We start from the raw sequence: 25,333 nt of genomic DNA, 5'->3' as shown, positions 1-25,333 counted from the left end.
AAAAAAGCGAAGTGATATTAAAAATTCATTATGTTGAAGGCCAAATATTTTCTATATGCCAAGAAATCCAACTGATTCACTTAATGGTATTGTGTGTGCGCTTAAAAATAATTGCACCATACTAGCAGCATATCAACATAATACAACAAGAGGGTCGGCAAGACTAGACCAAAAAAAAAACAATAGGTCCATTTCTGGTCTGCTGTCAAAAAAAGAGGATAGGAAGGTAGGAAAATCTTCTTTTTTTTCGTCTGAAAGTTGTTGCTGTCGTTATAGCCCCTTTTGTGCAGAAATGATAGGCACTGGACTAAAATTTGACTATCTTTTATATTAGAAATAGATTAAATACTAGTCAAACTCAGAATAAATTGTCAAATACTTCTTAGTACATGTACTTGTATACCTATAATATTTTGAAATAAAAGCAGATTAATAATTCTATATGATTTTGAAAGAAGTTCTTCTCTTTGTGGTCAAATATTCATATATTAATGTTATTGATATTCTGAAATAAAAAGGCTTTACAAAAACCTTAAACTTAGAATTAAAGTTTCCAGAGATGCGTGTAGCGGTTTAAAATTAATTAATCCATTATCCAAAAATGCAATAATAATTATTTGAAGCTAGATTTCTCCCCAAACACTGATTCTGCCTCTTAAAAATTAGCCATTAAAAATATCTGTCAAACACTATGGCTCGCACTACCGGATGCACATGCCATTAAAAGGGTCATGAAATTGGCCTTTAATTTTTTCAAACGTTTTTAACAGAGTTTTAACAGGTCACCATTAAAATTCACCCATTACTTGTTACTATTTAATGGGATTTTCATGACCATGGTTTTAATGCCATACATTAAAAATGACTTTGATGGCCATGAAAAGCTGCTTAAAATAAACCATTATAATAAGTTAACAGGCTCCTTAAAACTCCATGAAAATTTTTAATTGGCATGAAATTAATGTGCCATTAAAAAGTACCCCTTAATTCCATATTAATTAGTAAGAACTAATAGGGCCATTATTCTTTTAATACTCTGTTAATGGCCGTTAATTTTTAAAAAATTGATTAATGGTCTCATTTAATATGTCAGATTCAATTTTAATGGGTTCATAATATTTCAATTGTATATCAAATTTTCCATCAGAATTAGACATCTTAAGATAATCAACTTCATATTAATATTTGCCGTACTGATTTAAACTACGTATTACTACACATGTAATAATATCTATACATATGTCCTGTTTTGTAAAATGCTAAGAATATATGTTTCTTCTTTTTTCTCTAATTATTTTGTAATGTAAACACCTGTAACAGCCTCGTACAAAAATTTGTTATATTGCATCTTTATTCTGTCATATGTTCATATGAAATGAGAAAATAAATGGATATTGTATTGTATTGTATTGAGTTGTACTGAGAAGGGTTTACAGGTACCAGTTTAATAAATGAAGTTACAATGTGGGTAGTTTTAACTATTCAACATTATACTATTGACAAACATTCTGACCAAGTTTTTATTGGTACAGACATTAGGCATCAGGTGTATTCAAAAAGCAACTGTTGATGACAATGTCAGCGCACAATGGGCAATCACAATTTAGTCCAAAATATTAGACGTGTACATGCTCATTTTACCTTCAACATTCATTATTTTATTATTTAACATTTAATTTTCAATCTGCATTGTAACGTCTAAAAGGGCCCTAATATGTAGAATGTAGCATTTTCTCAAACGTAAAATATACGATGTACGCAGGTTTGAACAGTTTAGCCTTACCGTTATTTATCATATTCTAGTAATATATCGTTTAAATTTACCTTTAAAAACCCTTATATCCAATATATGTCAATTGTGTACAGTTTTCAATACACATTCCGCCATTTTTCAAGCATATTCAGCAGGTTATAATATATTTAGAATCAACTTAGACGAAAAACAATTGTCCACGTGAACTATTTGCCAAGTGATCAACAGGGAAAATATTTCGTCTAAAATTGATTCTAAAAATAACTGTGTTTACACAACATTCGGAATAGACCGGCAATGTTGCACACGGCGATACATACAGTGGAAAGAAACAACTCGATATTTATACATGAAAAGTAACTTTTATTTTGTAATGATTCACATATGCAGTTGAAAAAAGGATTATTTTCGGTGTAAGTAGTGTTCTTTCACTTCGAATTCGGTAATGTTGTTCGTAATTTGAAGAATAAAGGCAACATGAAGTGTGTTCGCTTCTCACTACATGTTATAAATGGCTATCCGATAAGACCTGACATAACCGATAGACGTCAAAATGTTAAAATATGTTATGTCAGGTCTTATTGATAGGATTATCACAATTTAGCTCTACTTCAGTACTTTGTGCTCACGTTCATGCACTTAAACAGCTAAGAGCAAATGTTTGAGGGATCGCATCACAAGTAGCTTCTTCCATCTCCAATTAAGCATACCACACTCTTTGATTCATTGAAACGAAGAAGCGATTGATCTGCCCATGCCCCAAATGAATTTAAATCAGACTGTAAATCTTCACAATTATGTGTACTGTTCACTTCTCTATAAACCTTAGTTTCTACTCAAGGATTTGAAAGTTTGAAAATCTAAACTAGTCTGAACACATTTTATAATGTAAATTCCTTTCCCCATCCATTTTCTTATACAAATGCTGATTATGTGGACAAGAAAAACAAAGAACAGAAAAAGTGGCAAGCATCAATACGTAATTACCCTTACCAAAATATTGTAGATTGATGTTATCAAATAAATTAATACGTTTTCATCCGACTTTCATTGAAATAAATCCGATTTTTGTAGGAACACAATTTGGCAAACATTTGAAAAAAATAATGGCGTAACTGCATCAAGGGGAAATAACTTGAATGCAACTAAATATAACGCCATGATATATTATAGACGATGTGTACGTAGTATGTATTTATTGGGATTAAAGTCCATTTTAGAACAATTTGAGACTGGAATTATAAGCATTCAATAGGAGAGCAAGCCAAAAACCAAAAAGAGAATATATACGAATCACACTTTACAGAATGTAGGAGTTAATGGGCATTACATTGCTGTTAAGGGCCATTATGTTTACTCTTAAATGAAATTGTACACAACCTGAACATTTTATGGACATTAAATCAAATTTAAGGGCCAAGAATAATCCTGTTAAATTCAAAATATACAGAATTTCACTAATTTTTCAAAGCCATTAATTATTTTAGCTACCAAACTATATTTTTAATGGCATGATTCATGGTCAAAAATGGGTGTTTTAATGGTATTTTAACATGTAACCCATTAATATTGTGAAACCTGTTAAATAAAGTGATGCAAGAATAAATGGGGTTAATTAACGGGTTTTCCTATTTCAATGGATATTTTACAGGGTTTTAAACCATGTTTAATGGTATGTGCATCCAAGAGTGTCTGCCATTTTAATATTAAAACATGCAAAATATAATATGAAACAGATTATTTTTGACACTACCCTGGTATTCAGCCACACAATATGTTAATCATGATATGTGCGTATGGGCAGATACGCGCCTGCCTGTCATCAGCAGACGATGGACTATTACAAGCGGATGATGACATGACACCAGCAGTCGATAACTTGTCACTAGCAGTTGTTGACCTGTCACCAGCAGACGATAACTTGCCACCAGTCGATGATGAAATTTCGCCAGCAGATGATGACATACCACCGGATATAATAGCAAGCAGACGATGACCTATTATCAGCAAACAATGACATATCACCAGCAGAGGACGACATACACAGACAGACGATGACCTTTCACCAGCAGAGGATGACCTATCAACAGCAGACAATGACTTATTACCAGCAGACGAAATATATCACCAGAGACGATAGAATATAACCAGCAGACGACAACATATCACCAGCAGATGACTGCATTTCACCAGCAGACGATGACCTATCAACAGCAGATAATGATTTATTACCAGCAGACGAAAATATATCATCAGCGGACGATGATATATAACCAGCAGACGACAGCATATCACCAGCAGAAGTCTGCATATCACCAGCAGACGATGCCCTATCAATAGCAGACGATAATATATCACCAGAAGAAGATAGCACATCACCAGTAGATGATAACCAAGTGCCAGAAGATGACGGCATATCACCAGCAGACGATGACTTATCAATAGCAGACGAAGACTAATCATCAGTAGACGACGGTGTATCACCAGCAGACAATGGTATATCACCAAAGACGATGACCTATTAACAACAGACTTGTCACCAGTAGACTTTGGTACATCACTAGAAGACGATGGTATATCACCAGCAAAAGCAGACGACTGCATATCACCAGCAGACTATAACGTATCTGCAGCAGACGATCACCTATTGTAAATAGCAGACGATAACCTATCACCAGCAGACAATGGCAAACAATCAGTAGACGATGGCATATCGCCAGCTGAAGATAACCAAGTGCCAGAAGACGACGGCATTTGATCAGCAAATGGTAACATTTCAGCAGCAGGTGGTGACGTATCACCAGCTGAAGATGGCATATTACCACCAGATGATGGTCTATCACCAGCAGACAATAACGTATTACAAGCAGACGATGACGTATCACCAGCAGACAATGACATAGAACCAGCAGACGACTGCAAATTATCAGCAGACGATGACCTTTAACTAGCAGACGATGACATATCACCAGCATACTACATTTCTTTTCTTCACTCTCAACAGTTCTTCTGCATTTCCTGAAATTTCCTGTTCGGGGGAATATATTTGTTTTTCTAAATAGCGCTGGAGGTAAATTTGCTACGTTTTGCATTCCCTCTAAAAAATTTGAAATGTCCAATTAATGAATGAGAAAGAAACAATGCTAAAAAGTCATTTATGACATTTAGCTTATACAAAAAGCAATACTCAACAACAACAGCATACTGTTAAGGCTGTGTATCACAAGAAGAAACTAACTGCACTGCCAAGTAAAATTGAAATACCTTACTAGCGTTGTGGAAACACAAATTATATGCAAAATTTGTAAGGAAAGTGACTAAATAACAAAAGCAGGGTTAGCTAATTTATTGAAGTATGTAGAAGTAAATGCACTGTATACGTAAATACTTAATTTAAGAATAAGAACATCCGCAATGTGTAAACAAGCTTAATCAAACTTTTAAAGAGTCCATCCTTTTTTTACCCCAGCCCCATTTTTGTAGACCTTTCATATCATTAAAACCCGCCCGCTTAGCTAGGGAGGGTATACGGACCACAGGTAAATTCGATCATCGGGAAAGGCGCATATTGTGAATATTGTGTCTGAAGTCATTTCGGTATCCGACTCTAATTCATGTGAAGAAGTTGGCAGTTACATGCGGAAAACAGATTAGTACTGTATGAATCTACAATGTAGCATCACTGGTTAGGTTATATAACAAGCGTTATATAACAGAATTACTGTTATAAAACGGCGCTAAAATCCCGCAACCCCACCTCAAAAATCCTGTAGTTAAAATGTACCTGTTGAGTAGTATATATAGCAGTCCGTCCGTTTTATGTTTGCTATTGCGGGTAATATAAGACCAGTTCGACCAGAGCTATGTTAATTGTCTTATCAAAACAATAACATTGTGAAAACTCAGCAGTTTCATCTTTTTGTTAACCTTAACTAGATTAGGAGAGAATATTACAGTGTATTACGTACATTATATCGGCCAAGTTTGATTATTTGCCAGGTCTGATCAGTATTTCCAGAGTAGCATCCCTTGATCGCAAAATGCAATAAAATCTATGTCACCTTTTGAACAATTCATCTAGTCCCTTTAGTTTTGATCAATATCAATAATGTTTGTTTAGCTCAAAAGGGAAAGCGCAGCTCTATGGATGGTGGGGTTGTGAGTTTAATACCTGGACAATGTGTATGTATTCAGACTGTGATTGTTTGTTAGAAGACACTATGTCTGAAATCAGTTTTTCTCTACCACTATTTAAAGTGGAGAAGCTGGCAGTTACTTGCAGAGGAAAACAACTTAGTACTTGTACAGAATCAAGGGACATTATACTAAAATATATTTTTGAAGTGCTATAACTAATGATATTGCATTTATTGTCATATATATGGCCGCGAAGTGGAGATAACATCTCCAAAGAAAGAGACAAAAAAACTTAATGTATATATGGGCCAGAGGCTGAGACAAGGACCATTATGGACGGCACGCTTTTTCTATATTCTATACTTAAGTAGTTCTGCACGTTAGGATCAAATACGATGTAGAATTTTATGAAAGTCTGATTTTTCAAAACTTCAGTATATATTTTAAAAAAAACCCTTCAAATAAAAGTATGTGGTCGTTAGCTTGATTCTCTGCCAGACTGATTTGAAAAGAGTGTATCTGAAGTAAGTTTAGTTTTTAATCCCCGCCGTGGCGGAGGGATGATAGGAATGGTCTGCGTCCGTCCGTCCTTCCGTCCGTAACAAAATCGTGTCCGGTCCATATCTCCTAAACCCCTTGAAGGATTTTCATGAAACTTGGGTCAAATGATCACCTCATCAAGATGATGTGCAGAACCCATGAGTCAGCCCTGTCGGTTCAAGGTCAAGGTCACAACTCAAGGTCAAAGATTTGAGCCTGCTATTTTGTGTCCGCTCTATATCTCCTAAACCCCTTGAAGGAATTTTATAAAACTTGGGTCAAATGATCATCTCATCAAGACGATGTGCTGAACCCATTTGTCAGTCATGCCGGCTCAAGGTCAAGGTCACAACTTAGGGTCAAAGGTTTTGAGCCTTCCATTTTGTGTCCGCTCTATATCTTCTAAATTCCTTGAAGGATTTTCATGAAACTTGGGTCAAATGATCACCTCATCAAGACGATGTGCAGAACCTATGGGACAGCCTTGTCGGCTCAAGGTCAAGGTCACAACTCAAGGTCAAATGTTCGAGCCTTCCATTTTGTATCCGCTCTATATCTCCTAAACCCCTTGAAGGAATTTTATCAAACTTGGTTCAAATGATCACCTCATCAAGACGATGTGCAGAACCCATGAGTCAGTCATGCCGGCTCAAGGTCAAGGTCACAACTGAAGGTCAAAGGTTTGAGCCTTCCATTTCGTGTCCGCTCTATATCTCCTAAACCCCATGAAGGAATTTTATAAAACTTGGGTAAAATGATAACCTCATCAAAACGATATGCAGAAATTATGAGCCAACCATGCCAGCTCAAGGTCAAAGTCACAACTAAGGGTCGAAGGTTTTAGCCTTCTATTGTGTGTCCACTCTGTATCTCCTAAACCCCTTGAAGGATTTTCATCAAACTTGGGTCAAATGATCACCTCATCAAGACGCTGTGCAGATGTCATGAGTCAGCCATGTCAGTTCAAGGTCAAGGTCACAGCTAAAATCAAAGTTTTACCCTTTCACTATCCATAGCAGCGGCGGGGGATTTAGCTGTCTTTCAGACTGCCTTGTCATAATGGAAGTCTATGGGAAAATTACAATTTTGATTAACTGTCAGCAGAAATAAATTTTCTACAATGTAGATTTTACTGAAACTTCCAACAGTAAATTAGCATATGGGATATATAATTGAGATCTACATGGTCGTTTAGATGTCTTTACTCACAGATAACCATTAAATCATGAAATTATTTTCCTGTCCGTATACCGAGTCCATGCTTTATTTAAGAAATAATATATCCCAAACAGTGATTTGTTATTGAATAAAATCATTGTTTGGAGTTTAGATGCGAAGGAATTATATCACAAGGGAGCAGCCCGAGTGATATAATAATACGCATCTAAACGACAAACAATGGATTTATTCATAAGCAAATCACTGTTTGAGATATATTATTTCAATTCTAATACGTTATTGAGGATTATTATGTACGTCCTTGACGATATCCATCAAATATGTGCCTGATTTCTGTTGGTTTCTTTTCCAGCGCGCCCCTATGCCGTCTAACGCTTTGACGTAATAATTGTGACAGCAGAAAAACGAATTGTTGAATAATAACACACAGTTTTCAGCCTTCTTTGTTTAATAGAAAAACAAATGGGTCGTGTTATAGTACGGGGGCCAATAAGGTCTACCGTGCATCCCCACTAGACTTTTTTTCACAGGGACCAAATTGTTCGGTAGGACCAACTCTTTCAAAAGAAACAATGTTCATATAAAGAAACTCTTTTGAACTATATATGATTTCACTGTTTCCATGGCAACCGTTCATTTTGAAAAGGACAACCATATAGATGATAATCAATCATTCAATCATATCTTGGTCAGTGTTAGTGATAAAACAATAAAAATGGTATCAAAATGGAGCTAAGACACTGGCCTTTAAAGAACGGCATTTTTATGTTAATTAACTAATTTGTATATTCATGAATATTAATGAGATTGTTGCAAAATGAGAACATTTTGTTAAAAAATAATTTTTTCTAAGTTTCAAATCAATTTAAATGTACCAAACAGCTTTGGTCTGGTCTTAAAGTCTCTCGGTGTGTTTTAATATATTATTTTGTCACTCTTATGGTATATTATTTTACTCAAAACTTGATGTGCTGAGCTTATTTGCATAAAATGAGCCATTGTAACAAACAACGAATAAAATTCTGAGACCACTAAAACTGAATAAAATGATATAATTTGTTGTTATCAATGAAATAACAATCTTTTATGTGGTCTATAATGTTCGCAGACACAGAGTTAACACTTTATTGAAGGAAGAATAAAAATGTAACATACATTACACATGTTACGTTACCATTTCAACGACCTTGTTGTATTGCATCAATTATTTATAAAATATTCCAGAAACATAATTAATATTACTTATTGTGTACTATAATAATACCATATGCTTCTTTATTTGTCAGACAGTGTGATTTTTTTTCCGGAACACACTTTAAAATACGTTAACACTACCATTGCTTTTTAAAAAGATATTTAAGAAAAATTGTCACATACTGATTTATTTAAACTGTTAGTTGTAACTTTTAAGAAGGTTTTCTTCTGTTATTTCAGAAATTGCCTAAAATATATATTGCAACATCCATGTAACTATAATTTTAGATGGAAATTCAATAGAACATACAATATCCATCTGTGCGTTCATAATAGTATGATCATACAGCTGATATGTGCAGTCGTCCTGTGAGTAAAAAGCAAATTTTATAAAAGAAGTGTTTTTTTCTTTTTTTAATTTTAGAAATAGTAGCATTATAAGAACATATACAAAACCAACCCTAGCTCGATAGGACGAATCATACGGTCTTGAGTCAGATATCTGGATGAGGCCTTTGCTCTCCATGACGATTTAATAAAGATATTGTGTCTGATGTCAATAAAATTACACAAGTGTAATACGGAGAACTTAAAATATGCACTTGCCTGTAGAGAACTGAGAAGTTCCGGTACAGAATCCAGGGCACTTGTTAGATTAACTGCTCAACATTACATGACTGAATTTCTGTTGCAAAACGGTGCTAAACTAAAACTAAAACTAACAAACAAAAGAAAATATGCAGGTATTTAAGTAAACACTAGATTTAAAACATTTACCAAATCAAGATATAAGAAAAATATAAAACTTTATAGATATGAAATAAAGAAAACTATTGTTGTCATTTTGTAACATTCACAAGAATGACAAAATGTACAAAATATTTTTTAATATCTTAAATTGTACAGACAAATACTAAATTGTATTATGTGATGGAATATCCCTGGATATACCGGAACATTATAGAAACACTACTAAGAGAAGCTATGCATCAATCATAACAAATAGATTATCAATTAAAAAGGTTATGACAAAGTCATGGCCTGTCTTTGTCAAAAGTTCAAACTGTAGCAAGAAACTCGAGAGCATGATACAAATTGCTTCTGAATCAAAGTGTAATCAAATGTCATTCATAAACATAAAGTGATTTTCGAGAGTCTATTTATTGTCACTTACTTTCTATTTTATAAATAATATGTTATAAAGCAACATATTATTCATAACAGCTAACCAACAAGAGAGCAAATATGCTATATTAGGTAACATTAAAGTGAAAATATCGTAAGTCACATCTTAATTAAGACGTACAGGATGTGATTTTTCTTGTAACACTGCTGCCTCAAATTGTGTGCAGTTCATATTTTTCAGACATTTCATCTAATTTTAGATTCAGATTTTAACTAATCCATACAATTTTACTATTACAGAACACGGTTTAAGCTAGTGCTAGGGGTGTGAGGGCAATTTCACATTTCACTAAATCTAACGAAAAGACACAATCAAATTAAATCAGCTGTTATTTTGCTTGAATGTGTTGTTATGCTTCCAAAGGATCATCTTTAAAAAATGTTTGCTATCACAAAAAAGTCTTTAAGTGTCATGTGATGTTTATTAAAAGTCTCCTCGTACTCGATTTCAGTGTTGTTAGATTTTCTTGCCCTTTTGGACCATGTTAAAAACAGGATTCCTCTTAAGCCATTGCTAGAGGGACATAAGGTGTGTTACATACTTCATTACCTCTCATAAACAGACTTGATCCAACTGAGTTTGCTATTTATTTGCTTGGTTGCGTCCTTTGCTTCTAAAGGATCTTCGTAAAGTCTGTTACAAAATGTTTACAGCAACTCTGAAGTGTCGTTCAGAAGGCACTCGGTATCTTCCTATAAGTTTTGAATAGCATTATGTAATTGGTTTCTTAACAATTTTGGTTTTTAAACACTTGATATTGTTCAATTTTTGATAGCTTTTTGCAATTTCATCAGTTTAAATCTAAAGATTACATTAAGTACCTGAATATTTCATTTTGGTTTTTAGTTTTTGTTCAGTGCTGCTTTTCAACAGTGAATAATTTATTAAAAAGCACATAAATATCTCAATAAAATACATGTTTTTCTTAAACTCAAAAACAAAATGCTTTATTTCTCATTGAAATAACTGCATACTTCACATCACACAAAACAAGATAAATATTCCATTATAAAAACATTTTCCATGAAAGGCAGCCCAAAATTGTAACCCTATTATCAGTGTATGGATGTTAGCAGGGAGTTATACATAACTAATGTATACAGAATATCATTACATAAAAATACATAATCAATGTAAAATGTAATTATTGACAACAATATTGAAATCATCAGATAAAAGAACATCGCAATTAAAAAACTGATATTAGTATAATTAAACTGATAGATGCAATAATTCAAAATGAAAAAGGAACATTGAATGTGCAATGAATGATTTCTTGGTTGACAAGAGTAAAGAAAGAATGTTAGAATTAATACTTTAAAGTTTTAACAAATCAATGATATCATAATACTGATAACAATGATTCAAATGTCTTCCTTCATATTTGTAAGTAGTGTGTAAACTACCGATTTTGAAACAATCTGACCCCACCTGACCCTTGACCTCTTCTAAAAAAAATCCAAAGCCAACCAATTCAAATTTAAAAATTCCAAAACCAACCAGTCTTAAAATACTAACTCAATGTATCTGTACCCTGAAAATCTTTAATGAACGTAAGGTTGAAGGGTAAATCTGATCTTATTTAACCTGTAACCCTTGACCAGCATAGACAAATACCGGACAATTAAACAAACCACAGGTTTAAACCCAATTAAAAGTTTTAAATACATATGATATAGATGAGTTTACAAAATAAAATATATTGTTTGAAAGAAAGAAGATTTACTGATAATATAAACCCCCATTATGTTACAGCAAAAAACGGGAAAAGAATGATAATGGCCACCTGTTCATCTTGTGGAAGAATGAAATCAAAGTTTGTTAAAAGTACTATCAAAGCAGGTAATTTAGATATCCATAAAGCAGTGTTACCTTTATTACCTAAAAAAGGGTTAACACTTCCAGGATATAACTATTGTGGACCAGAAAATCCTTTAGATAATGGACCTCCTGTCAACGAATTGGACACAGTATGTAAGACCCACGGCTTTTGCTATGACAGCGGTGTAAAAAGAGTATATGCGACAAAAAAAAAAATGCTTTCCAACGTAAATAACACTAAATCAAAACATTTAGAGAAAAGATTGCAAAACATTTAGTTGTAAAACCTGCGATTAAAACGAAATATAAACTTGGATTGGGACATAAGTCCCCGGGAGCTGGAAGCTCACTAGGACAAAAACGAAAGTCAAAAAACGGGAAAAGCGGGTAGAGTATACCCCCGGAATCAGATGGAGTGATAAATTAGCAGAAGAATTACATAAACCAATTAAACGAACATTTAGAAAACGAAGAGTAATAATCAATGATATTGATGATACTTGGTCTGCCGATTTAGTTGATATGCAATTTTTTCAAAATATAATAAAGGAGTAAAGTACTTGTTAACCGTTATTGATATATTCAGTAAATATGCTTGGGTTATTCCATCAAAGAATAAAACTGGAGAATCTGTTACTGAAGCATTTGAATAAATAATTTCTGGAGCTTCAGCTCCTGATGAACTTCACGCTCGACCTGAAGATAGAATTCAGGGACGAAAGTCCCCGAAGACTGCAAAGATTCCACAAAAATATTGGGTAGATGAAGGAAAAGAATTTTATAATAAAAGTTTGAATCATTTTTGAATAAAAATAAGATTAATATGTATCATACATTTAATGAAGGAAAAGCTGGCGTAATCGAAAGATTTAATAGAAGTTTAAAAAGAATAATGTGGAAATATTTTACAGCAAATAATACTTATACTAATTTGGACAATTTACAGGAAATGGTTGATAAATATAACAAAACAAAACATTCTAGTATAAAAATGACACCAACCGAAGCCAGTAAAAACTTAAATAAAGGCACTGTTTACTTTAGCTTATATGGTAATTTAAAGGTACCAAAGAGTAAAGCAAAATTTAAAATTGGTGATCGAGTTCGTTTAAGCAAACTTAAAAGACATTTTGAAAAAGGATATACACCAAACTGGACAGAGGAAATATTTATAATTTATAAAATTAATAATACAAATCCCAGAACATACACTATAAAAGATTTAAATGATGAAATAATCCAGGGTTCATTTTGAGCAAGAACTTTTACCTACTACACAAGAAGTTTTTAGAATAGAAAAAGTTATTTGACGAGACTATAAGAAAAAACAAGCTTTAGTAAAATGGAAAGGTTACAATGAAAAAATTAATAGTTGGGTTCCGTTTAATGAATTGGAAGAAATTTAAATTTAAAATATATTATATAAATGAGTAATAAAAATCTAATTTCTAATAATGGAATAGAAACAATAGATCAATTAATTATTCACCTAACTAAACTAGCTGCTGCTTACAGAAAAAGTTATAAATTTTATGGGAGAGTAAGTACTGGGTTATATATTACAACAAGTATCTTTGGTTGTTCAGCTGCATTAGCACTTGTTCCAGCTATTCCTATATTTGTAGCAGTTGTTGGTGTTGTTCCACCAGTAATTACCATATTTACTAATAGACTAAAACTTGACGACAAGAAATTTATTTTAAAAACACATCATCACAAAATAAAACAACTAATAACAAAAGCACGGATTGCAGCTTTAGCTGTTCATAACCCTAATGATCCTGGAAAAGAAGAAGAGAAAAAAGTTATTCAAGATATTTTTGCAATACTGTTAGAAATGCAGAAAGAAAAAAATATTTAATGCCCTTTGAAACATATATGAAGGAATTTAAACTTAACGGATATAAAAGTAAAAAAGAAGAAGAGTTATATTAACTTTAACTTTAATTAAAAAATTTTTCTATAAGTATTTTATATAAATGAGAAAAATTATATCAATTGAAGGTAATAATTATTGCATCAGGAAAAAGTACGTTTTTAGATATTATTAAAGAATATAATCCTAATTTTAATATAATTCCAGAACCAATTCATGAATTTCAAAATGTTATGGACCCAAGCGGAAATTCATATAACCTTTTTGAACTTGCTGCTCAAGAACCTCTAAAATATTAATTTCCTTTTCAATTAGCAACTTTAAACAGTCACATAAAAATGTTAAATTCTGCTAAAAAATTTGATGGTGTTTCTTTTCTTGAACGATGTTATTTAACTAACAACAACGTTTTTACAAAACAATATCAAGACAACGATGTTATAAATGACCCCGAGTGGGCAGTATACAATCTTTTCTTAATTGATCATGTTATTAAAATACATGGAAAAAAACAACTGATGCTTTTATTTATGTTAAAACCGATCCTAAAATATGTTTCCAAAGACTTCAAAAAAGAAACAGAACTGAAGAAAACAGAGTTGGTTTAGATTATTTAGAAAAACTATACACATTACACGAAGAATGGTTAAACAGAATGTCTCAAGAAGGTATTAAAATTTTAACAGTTGATAACAATTTAGAAAAAAATTACTTTAAAATCTTATTCAAAAGATATAGATAATATAAACAAATTTCTCAAATCAATATAATTTCTTTACGTGCGTTTTAGAGATTTTTTTCTATAAGTATATTATATATAGATGATTAATAGAAAGGTAGATAGAATGATTATGTAAAACTATCTAGCACTTTAGGAGAAATAATGAATCCAGACAATAATTCATATTAAAAAGTTCTTAAAAGAAGAAATGTTATTAAATCAAAACTTAATCAAATAGTTAGCGATGAATATAAAAATCATGTCATTGATAAATTACAAAATGTTATAGATCCGTATCTATTAGAAAGGAATTTATTTGAATGGGACTGTGGTTGTCTATTAACTGAAGAAGAAAATGTCGAAAAGTTATGTGATTGTCCCAGACCAAATAATCATCGAAACAACCCTAAAAGAGTTATTGCAACTGGCTGTGACACTAATGAAGAAAAAATATATAATAGCTCATACGCAGCATTTAAAGACCTTGATATTAATTCAGGGTTAATAAAAATGTGCTGTGAAAGGAAAAACAGAGTAAAAAGTGGAATATCAAAAACTAATGGAAAAAGATATAAATTTAAATACTTTATTTCTTCTTAAACTTTATTTATTTTATTATTTTTTTAACCCTTTTTTGCTTAACGAATTTTTTTTCTAAATATAATATATAGATGGAAATTGAGAGATCTATAAAGTAATATTATAAGAAATTTGAAATTAAAATTGAATATAGACAAGATCCAAAAAATCAATTATATTTAACTAAAAACGACTCTTATGAAATACTTAAAGCTGAACTTAAAGCTTTAAAAGGTAAAAAATAAACGTTGTTTTAACAATAACTTTTGTAAAAATAAGTGCAACAAATACAATATATAAATAAGCTTATTTTCAATCAAAGGCTTTAGAAATTATTAACACAAACGAAATAAAAAACACTTTACGTCAAGCCTTTGATGAAATAATAAATAGAATTGGCAACTGGATTTCAGAAGGAAGCGGTTGGAGAATAGAGTCAGTTGACGCTCATTATATAAATAGATATAAGTATAGTCCGTTGGTTGCTTCAAGTTATTTAGAGTTACCAAAACCGTTACAACATCCAATGAAAGGATTAATAAATATAAAGAATGATGATAACGAATGTTTTAGATGGTGTCATTTAGCTTGCAAATTTCCTGTTAAAGAAAACCGTCATAGAGTATCAAAATATGAAGAACATATAAACGATCTTAATTATAAAGGAATAAAATTTCCTGTTACATTAAATCAAATACCTAAAATAGAAGTTTTAAATGACATTTCATTTAATATATTTGGATATGAAGAACCTTCAGGTGTTTATCCATTGTATATATCAAAATATCATTATTCTGAAAGATGTGACATGTTGTTAATTAATAATGATAAAAAATCACATTATGTTTGGATAAAAGACTTTAATAGATTAATGAATAACAAAACCAAAGATCAACATAAAAAACATTTTTGTAAATGCTGCCTGCAACACTTTACCCAAGAAAGAATATTGAAAGAACATGTTGAAAATTGTTGAGCTATTAATGGTGTTCAGGGTGTTAAAATGCCACCAGAAGGTAGTAAAGTAGAATTTAAAAACTACCACAAACAATTAGAAGTACCTTTTGTTATCTATGCTGATTTTGAATCAGTAACTAGAAAAATATCAACTGCTTTGCCATCATCTAAATCTTCATTTACCGAGCCATATCAAAAATATATAGACTGTGGCTATGGTTATAAAGTTGTTTGTTGCTATGACGACAAATATACTAAACCAACACAGGTTTACAGAGGACCCAACGCAGTTTATAAGTTTATAGAAAAAATGCTCGAGGAAGAAGAGTATTGTAAGGAAATATTTAGAGATAATTTTAACAAAGATTTAAGAATGTCTAAAAAAGATGAAATTGAATTTAAAAAGCAGAAATCTTGCCACATCTGTGGAAAAGAATACATAAATGATTCAATCAAAGTACGTGATCACTGTCATATAACAGGAAAATTCAGAGGAAGTGCTCACTCAGAATGTAATATTGATTTTAGACTAACACATAAAATTCCCGTTATTTTTCATAATTTAAAAGGTTATGACGGGCATTTTATTATGCAAGAACTTGGTAAGTTCAAAAAGAAATTAATGTAATTCCTAATAATATGGAAAGATATATGGCCTTTATGGTAAGTGATTTAATTTTTATTGATTCATTCCAATTTATGTTTCAATCATTGGATAATTTATCAAAAAATATCCCAGAATTTAAATATCTTCTGGAAGAATTTCCTAAAAATACAGAATTATTAAAAACAAAAGGTATTTATCCATATAATTACATGGATTCATTAAAAAAATTCAAAGAAGAGAAGTTACCTCCTAAAGAAGAGTTTTATTCAATTTTAAATGAAACGCATATATCTAATGAAGAATATGAGCATGCTAAAAATATTTGGAAAAAATTCAAAATTAAAACAATGGGAGAATATCACGATCTATATTTAAAAACTGACGTATCACTTTTAGCTGATGTATTCGAAAATTTTAGAAGGTTGTGTTTAGAGTACTACAAATTAGACCCTTGTCATTATTTTAGTAGTCCTGGTTTAGCTTGGGATGCAATGTTAAAAAATGACTGGAATTAAGTAAGATTTAATAACTGACATTGATATGTATCTTTTTATTGAAAAGGGACTGAGAGGAGGAATAAGTTATATTTCAAACAGATACAGTAAAGCAAACAATAAGTATATGAAAGATTATGATCCTAAACTTGACAGCAAATACATTATGTACCTCGACGCCAATAACCTTTACGGTTGGGCCATGTGTCAACCTTTGCCCTCTGGAAACTTTAAATCTATATCCGAAAAACAAATCAAGAAATTAATTGCAAAAGGTAAAACTAACTTTATAGTTGAATGCGATCTTGAATATCCAAAAGAATTACATACTGTACATAATGATTATCCTTTGGCTCCTGAAAAAATTAAAATACCAGACGAATGGCTTTCAAATTATAGTAAAAATATTAAAAAAGAATTTGAAATAGGAAAAAGTAATGTAAAAAAATTAGTTCCAACTTTAATGAAAAAACAAAATTATGTTGTTCATTTTAAAAATCTTGAACTTTATACACAATTAGGGTTAAAAGTAACAAAAATACATAGAATATTAACTTTGGACGAAAGTCCTTGGTTAAAAACGTATATTGATTTTAATACTCAAAAAAGATCTAAAGCCAAAAATTCATTTGAAAAGGACTTTTTTAAGTTAATGAACAACTCTGTATTCGGTAAGACGATGGAGAATTTACGCAAGAGGGTTAATATTAAACTGACACATGATGAAAATATTTTATTGAAGTATATAGCAAAACCTTCATTTGTTAGTTCAACGATGTTTAACAAGAATTTATTTGGTATTCATAGAATAAAAGAAAGCTTGTTATTAAACAGACCTTGTTATGTTGGAATGTGCATTCTAGATTTATCAAAATATTTAATGTATGATTTTCATTATAATTACATTAAGGAAAAGTACGAGGGTAATTGTATTCACTGACACTGATTCATTATGTTATGAAATAGATACTAAAGATGCATATGAGGATTTTCATAAGGACAAAGATTTATTTGATTATAGTGATTACGATAACAACTCAAAATTTTATTTCAACAATAATAAAAAAGTAATTGGAAAATGTAAAGATGAAGCTGCCAGTATTCCAATCGTTGAATTTGTTGGATTACGTAGTAAAATGTATTCATATTTATTAGAAAACGAAGTTAATGTTAAAAAATGTAAAGGAATTAAAAAACATGTTGTAAAGAAAACAATAGTTCATAAAAATTACAAAATACTTTGTTTAATTCAACCCGAAGTAATCACACCTTTAAAGTTATTCGTTCTGATAAGCATAATCTTTACAGTTATGTTATAAATAAAACATCTTTATCATGTTATGACGATAAAAGATATATTCTTGATAATGGTATTGATACATTAGCTTATTCTTAAATCAATTATTAAATTAACTCTTAAATTATAGAACCATAAATTGTTAACTGAATATTTTTAACGTTTAATTAATCAATATAAATAACATTATTCATTTTAAATTTATTAGCATAATTAATAGAAATAGATTCGTTTTTTCTGTTTGTTTTTGCATTGTAACTTTGAAGTATTACACTTTCTTTATTTTTTTAGTTGTAATTTAAATTCTCCTTTATCTAATTTAATTGCATCGACAAGAATAATTAAAATACAATTAAAATTAATTCTTACATTATTACCATTTTGAACTAAACCAGGACTAGCATTTACAGTTTTCCATTGAAATAATCCACTATCGGTATCTTCGGTATAACATGTTAAAAACAATGGAGGTTTTCTTATTATTTGTCTTTCTATTTTATTAACTTTTTCGTTTATATTATTGAATATTCCCATTATATAAAAAACACAATATTTAATTAATTGACTAGATAGAATCGAACATAACTTCCTGGTTCAATAAAATATTGATGTCCTATAATCAATCCAAGATAAATTGTAAACGTCATTCCTTTGCTTAAATTAATTTCAATCTTTTTCTTAAAAACCCGTGTTACACCTTCACCCTCAGGTGATATACTCTCATATCAATTTGTGTGATCACCTCTCCAGCTAAAAAGAAATTCAACATTACTACTAATAAATTTACCAATAATATTTACGTCAATTATATAATCCCCATTTTGTTGAATTTCAAATCTATCCTTCTCTTTTTTAATAAAACTTTTATAATCTGTAATCTTATTAGCTCGTATTCCAAATAATGCAAACAAATCTTCCGTTATCACTTTTTGTTGTAACAGTTTATCTTCAATTACATATGATAATTTACCAGAAGTTGTTACATATAGTTGTTTGTTATTATATTGTTCAAAAAGAAACACTTCACGTCTTACTATTTCTAGTTCATCTTCTATTGCTTTATAATTTTTATTTAGTTCGAGAATTACTTCAGCTAAATCATCAAGTCGTTTTGTTGTAACAACTTCAGAAGCAGATAAACTGCCAACAGTATTCTTTGTTCTAGCTAATTGTGTTTCTTGTTTTAAGAAAACATTTTTTACTTTTGTAATTTCTTCTGTACTAGTGGTAATTTTTTCTGTATTAGTGGTTATTGCTTTAGTATTAGCAGTAATTAACTCTCCTTTTTTAACTGATTTTTCAACTACAAAGTTCAGTTCATTTTTATTTTTTTCTTTAACATTAAGCTGCGCTATATCTTTTTTGTAATAAACCTGTAAGTGTATTTAAGTCTGCGTACTTTAAATTGTGACGTGTGTCGACATTACTAATCAAGATCCGAAGTTGTTTCTTAAAATTTTCTATTTTAGAATTAAGCTCATTTTTAAGGTTATTTAATGTAGTGTCATGGTCATCGCCTCTTTGTGAAGCTGCCTTTTCTAGTTCAGATTTATATCTGCAAATTTATTTGAAAATGTATCGAGTAAATCTTGGTGTTTCTTTTCAGCTTCAGTGTTAAGTTTATTTACTTCTGTTCTGATTTCTAACTGATACATATTTTGTAACTTTTTCTCAGCTTCAATAATCTTGTCTTTTAGTTCTTCATGTTTAATCATACTATCTTTTAATTCTTGAACTTGAGTGTATAACTTTTCAAAATTTGTTTTAAATACTTCTTTTATATTTTCATCTGTCAAATCAGATTTCTCTTCAAGTTCTTTAATAGAATCAACCATAGCTTTCATTTCTTTTTCAATTTTATCTTGTAATTGAACTATTAATAATGAATTATTTTTAAAATCTTTTGTTAATTCTTCAATATTCTTTACTTCTGTTTGTAGTGTCTGTTTTATACTTTTGATATCTTCAAGGTTATAGTCATCTATTACACCTTGAACTATTTTAAACATAAATCGTCTTGAAACTGCATCGTTGGGTTTATCTGGATTTCCTAGGTTAATAAGGTTATTACCTCCCATATCTAATGCTCTGTTCATTGTGTTATCAAGTTCCTTATTTCTGTGAAGATACGATTCCGTTTCCTTTTTAAGTTGTTTGAATTGTTTTTTAGTAGCATAATCACTTAAATCAATATCAAATTTAACTTTACTTATACTGTCGGGTTCACTTATTTGTTTTACATCATTAAAAACTCCCATCTATATATTACCAGTAAAGTTTTTTCTTAAAAACTTCCTTGGTTTGTCAATATATAAGAAATCATATTTTTGATTTGTTGCATTAACAAAAGAGTTAGGGTTAATATTTTGTTCATTACAAATCATATCATTTTCTCGTTTACTTGGACTTTCAAATAAAATATAATGTGAACAGTTAATCCGAATATCTTTTGGTGTTTTATAGTAAGACTGACTTAAATAAATAACACAACAGTTTTTGTGACGTCCTTGAATGAAGTATTTTGTTATTTCATTCTGAACCTTTTTATCTTCTCATACAAAATCACCAAATATTACTACTTTTTGTTTTTCTGATTCAAGATTCTCACAGGGTTCAATTTGGTTGGAATCACCTGAATATTCAAGTATTTCATTTGGATTTATTTTATTTTTTTTCTGCAATTCCATTTAAAAGTTTAACTAAATCCTGATATTTAGTTTGTTCTAGGTTTTTAGCATACAAGTATAATTTATCATAATATATAAGAGGTTTTCGAAGTATATGCATTAGTGTATTTGTTTTTCCAGATCCAGAAGATCCACATATTAACATTCTAAAACATGAATCCGGCATAAAAGGATAATGTTGTTTAAAGTTATTGTGCTTGGCATTACTTTTTGTATCATAATTTGGAATTTCCATTATATAATAATATTACATTATCTTACATTATTTTACAGTATCTTACATTATCTTACATTATTATATAAATGCAATCAAAACTTAATGAAATGAGAATAAGAAAAAACTTAGTCGGGCAAATGATAAGAGCTAAACGTAATGAAATAATGAGAGAAAAAAATAAAAAAGCTACAAATCAGGATATGTACCTGAAATTTATAAACCAATTACTGAAGGAATAGAAAGTCAAAAAGAACAATTATCAAGTCAGTTAAAAGTATTACCTGGAATAAAACAACAATTAGCGTTATTAGGTGATGAAATAAAAGATATAGAAACATATCAGGGTTTACCACAGCTATTCCAAGAACCGCCAATTACATGGTCTCCTGAAGAACTGGCGAGGGAATATAAAAAATACAGGGAAATAAACAAAGAACCTACTAAAAAAGAAATTAAAAAAGTACTGGAAGATTATGAAAAAGAACAAGCTTTAAAATCGGCTTCTTATATACCGATAGATTGGGGAGATGAATCTGCTGGATGGGTTCCTCAAGATGAACTTAAGAGATTAGAAGATTATGGAAGAAAAAAGATGGGAATAACTGAAACCACTGATGATACAACTGAAAAATCAGAAGAATTGGGAGCAAGAACAAAAGAAAAAAAATACCTACAGTAGATTTAGATGCTTTTCTGGATGATAATGTTTTAGAAGAATATGAATATTACAAATCGTCTGAAATGTTTGACTTTTTTACTGCAGATGAATCTGATCCTAATAAAATAAATAAAAGCATACTTAAACGTACAATAAATGATGTTACTACGAATATTAAAAAATTAAATGGTCCAATAGCTAGCAAATCGAGAACAAAAGATCCAAATAAACAAAAAGAAGTAAAAGAATTAAAACATGCCCAAGGCGAATTATTAAAGTACAAAGATCGGTTAAATCATATTCTTGGTATGTCTTCTACATATGGACAAGGAATAAAATATCATAACCCATATAAAGTTTCACCAAATGGACAATATGGTAATTTAATCATTAACTTAAATAAACTTTATGGTCAAAACAAATAAATTGCTATGGATCGAAGAACTGGAAAAGAAGTCATTAACACTAAAGTAGATGATGATTTAATTGATTTGATTAATATAAGATATAATAATAATAAAAGACATTCAGCCTATTCTAGAGAAATATTTAAAGAATTAACAGAAAAATCAGAATTGCCTATCAATAAAAGATCTATGAAATTTTAAAAAGTAATTAGGGGACAGGGTTATGACGTTTGTCCGTGTGATCCAGAAGAATTGGTTAAGGACTTGGAATTAATTTGTGGTTCGATTGATGCTGGAAATAATAATGAAGAACTAAAAAATGAGTGTATTAAGGTAGTAGATCAATTATTAAAAATGGATAAATTATTACCGAAACAACTTGAAATGTTATATAAAAAATATTTTTCTTGAATATATAAATGGAACAAAAAATAGTATTAAGTTCTGAAACAGTTAAAGATGATAATAAAAATTCTCCAAGTGATTTTACAATCAGATTTGGTCGTTCTTTAATTTTAGATAAAAATAAAATTTATGTTGTCGGTTTGGATAGTATTAACACTATGACTTATTCTTGGCATAATATTAGTGATGAATATGATAATAAAAGAATTCGTTATAATAATGGTAAGGACTGGAAAGATATTATATTTACAAATGGTTCTTACAGTTACACTGATATTAATAATTCCATAAGGGAAACATTAATAAGTAATGATGATTATGAATTTGATAAATCAGACATTGCTCCAATAAGTTTGGAATTTGATTTAAGTAGTTTTAAGATTTTGATTTCAATTAAAGATAATTTTATGTTGGATTTAAGAATGTCAAATTTTCATACATTGCTTGGGTTTGAGAAAAAAGCATTGAGAAATACTGAATGGGGAACTACAACACCAAATATAACTAACTCTGTGGATACAATTTACATTCATTGTGATCTTATTAATAATTCACTTGTTGATGGTAATTTTAGTGATATTATCTATGCTTTAAGTACTGCAGATTTAACAAGAGCTTATCCATTTACAAAAGAGCCAAACAGAGTCGGATATTCTGAAATTAATAAATATATTATAAATTCAATAAGAATATATATTACAGACATATTTGGTAGAATAATTAATTGTAATGAGGTTGAAACAAGTTTTACATTAATATTAAAAGAAATTAATTAAATTTTAGTTTTATATAATGTACAAGAAAGTTTATGATAAAAATAAAGGAATATTTATTTATGTTGATACTCACACAGGAGAAGAAAATATACACGGTACAGGTATCTTTGACACTTTAACGAAATTGTTTTCAAGTGGAGTTGCATCTTCAATTAGCACAGCTGGAAAAAAAGCTCTGGAAACTGCAGGAAAAGCCGCGCTAGAAAGTGGAACAAAAAAGGTTGGAATTGAAGTTGGAAATTTAGCTGCTAATAAAATTATTGAAAAATTTAAAAAGAAACCTGCTCCGGCAGTTGGTGATTTAATTGTTAAGGAATTACAAGAAAAGAATAACAGTAAAAATAATAAGGAGGAGGATATTAATATGAGAATAAATAGAATATTGTCAGGATCGGGGACTTTAGCTCGACAAAAACGTATTAATAGATTAATTTATAAAAAATAAAATAATATATAATATATACATGTTTAGAACAAAACAATATTGTGAAAGATACGAACTAACTCCTATTCAATTAGATACAGCTTTAATATCTGTCTTGGGAAATAATGTTGAGCAACAAAAAAACGGATATCACTTTACAATTAATGATAGAAGCTCATATTTTGATTGGTTTAATGGCTATTTTGAAGTTAGTTTTAAAGTTAATAAGCTTGCTGATGGTGCTCATTATGCTGACGGAGATCAAATTGCTTTAATTAATAATGCAGTGTCATTAATTGATCAGTTAGTGGTTAAACAAAATGAAAAAATTGTATATGATTGTAATAATTTATACAAAGGTAGTAAATGTAAAGAATTTAGTTGAATTATCTAAGGATGATGCAGAAACAACTGGAACAAATGAATTTATCTTTTTAGATACTACTAAAAATGCTGAAAGTAGAGCAGATAATGCCGATTATAATCCGGGGTTCACTATTAGAAAGAAATTAATCGAAGATGGTAAAGAGGTAAATGCTAAAATTCCGTAAAATTATTATTCATTTTTTCAGGGTTTAGAAACTAATATTTTACCTCCAAGTCAAATTCAAATAACACTACAGCTGACGGATGATGACGAATTAATTTTTAGAACTGCTGGTGTTGATCCGGGTAGAGTAATTGTAACAAAATTAATTCTATGGGTTCCACGTTTAATTTTCAATGAATTTGGGTTTAATCTAGTTGTTGAAAGATTTACAAAAGCAAGATGGTCATACCTTCGGGAAATGGTGACACAATCAACTGATACACGACAAGATAATATAACCTTTAGAATAACAGCTGGTATAACAAAACCACAACATGTATTTGCTTATTTACAACGACCTAACAAAAGTAATTCACAACAACATAACCCGCATTTATTAGATACATTTAAGGTAAATGCCAATAATGATGATTGCACTTTAAGCTCCTGTCGTCTTGAAGTTGGTAATGGTGTTTTTTATCCAGAAACAGAATACACAAGTATATCAAGAATATATGATGATGTAATTAATTATTATTATAAACAAAATAATAAGACTACTGGAAGTCTGTTGAATAGATCAAACTTTTATAGTTTATTTGGATTTGTTCATTTTAATTTGGAATATAAAAAGGAAGTAATAACAGAAGATCCTAAGCATATTACATTAACAGCTAAGTTAAATGCTACACCAGCAGCTAACATTCGTGTTTACGCAATTGTATTGTATGAGGAAACAGTTGAAATAAATACTATTGGAAATGAACTTGTTATTGTTTAAATAAAATAAAATTAAAATAAAATAAAATTAAAATAAATATAAAGTATATAATGTCATCAAATTATATTGAATATAAGGTTAACCTAACAGATGGGCAAAAGAAACATT

General features: G+C 30.1%; 1 protein-coding gene across 1 annotated transcript; it reads right to left on the bottom strand.

Moving 5' to 3' along the window:
- Positions 1–3,857: 3,857 nt before the first annotated feature.
- LOC128549947 (uncharacterized) lies at positions 3,858–4,654 on the bottom strand. The gene is made up of 2 exons (XM_053527742.1): positions 4,422–4,654; positions 3,858–4,083 (listed from the first exon to the last, which is right to left on the bottom strand). Exons 1-2 carry the CDS (start codon positions 4,652–4,654, stop codon positions 3,858–3,860), a joined length of 459 nt encoding a protein of 152 aa, XP_053383717.1.
- Between the last annotated feature and the right edge of the window lie 20,679 nt (positions 4,655–25,333).

This window comes from Mercenaria mercenaria, chromosome 17 (assembly GCF_021730395.1).
Source record: "Mercenaria mercenaria strain notata chromosome 17, MADL_Memer_1, whole genome shotgun sequence".
NCBI lineage: Eukaryota > Metazoa > Mollusca > Bivalvia > Venerida > Veneridae > Mercenaria > Mercenaria mercenaria.
The sequence above is the reverse complement of the archived record's forward strand: the minus strand, read 5'-3'. Positions and strand labels throughout refer to the sequence as shown.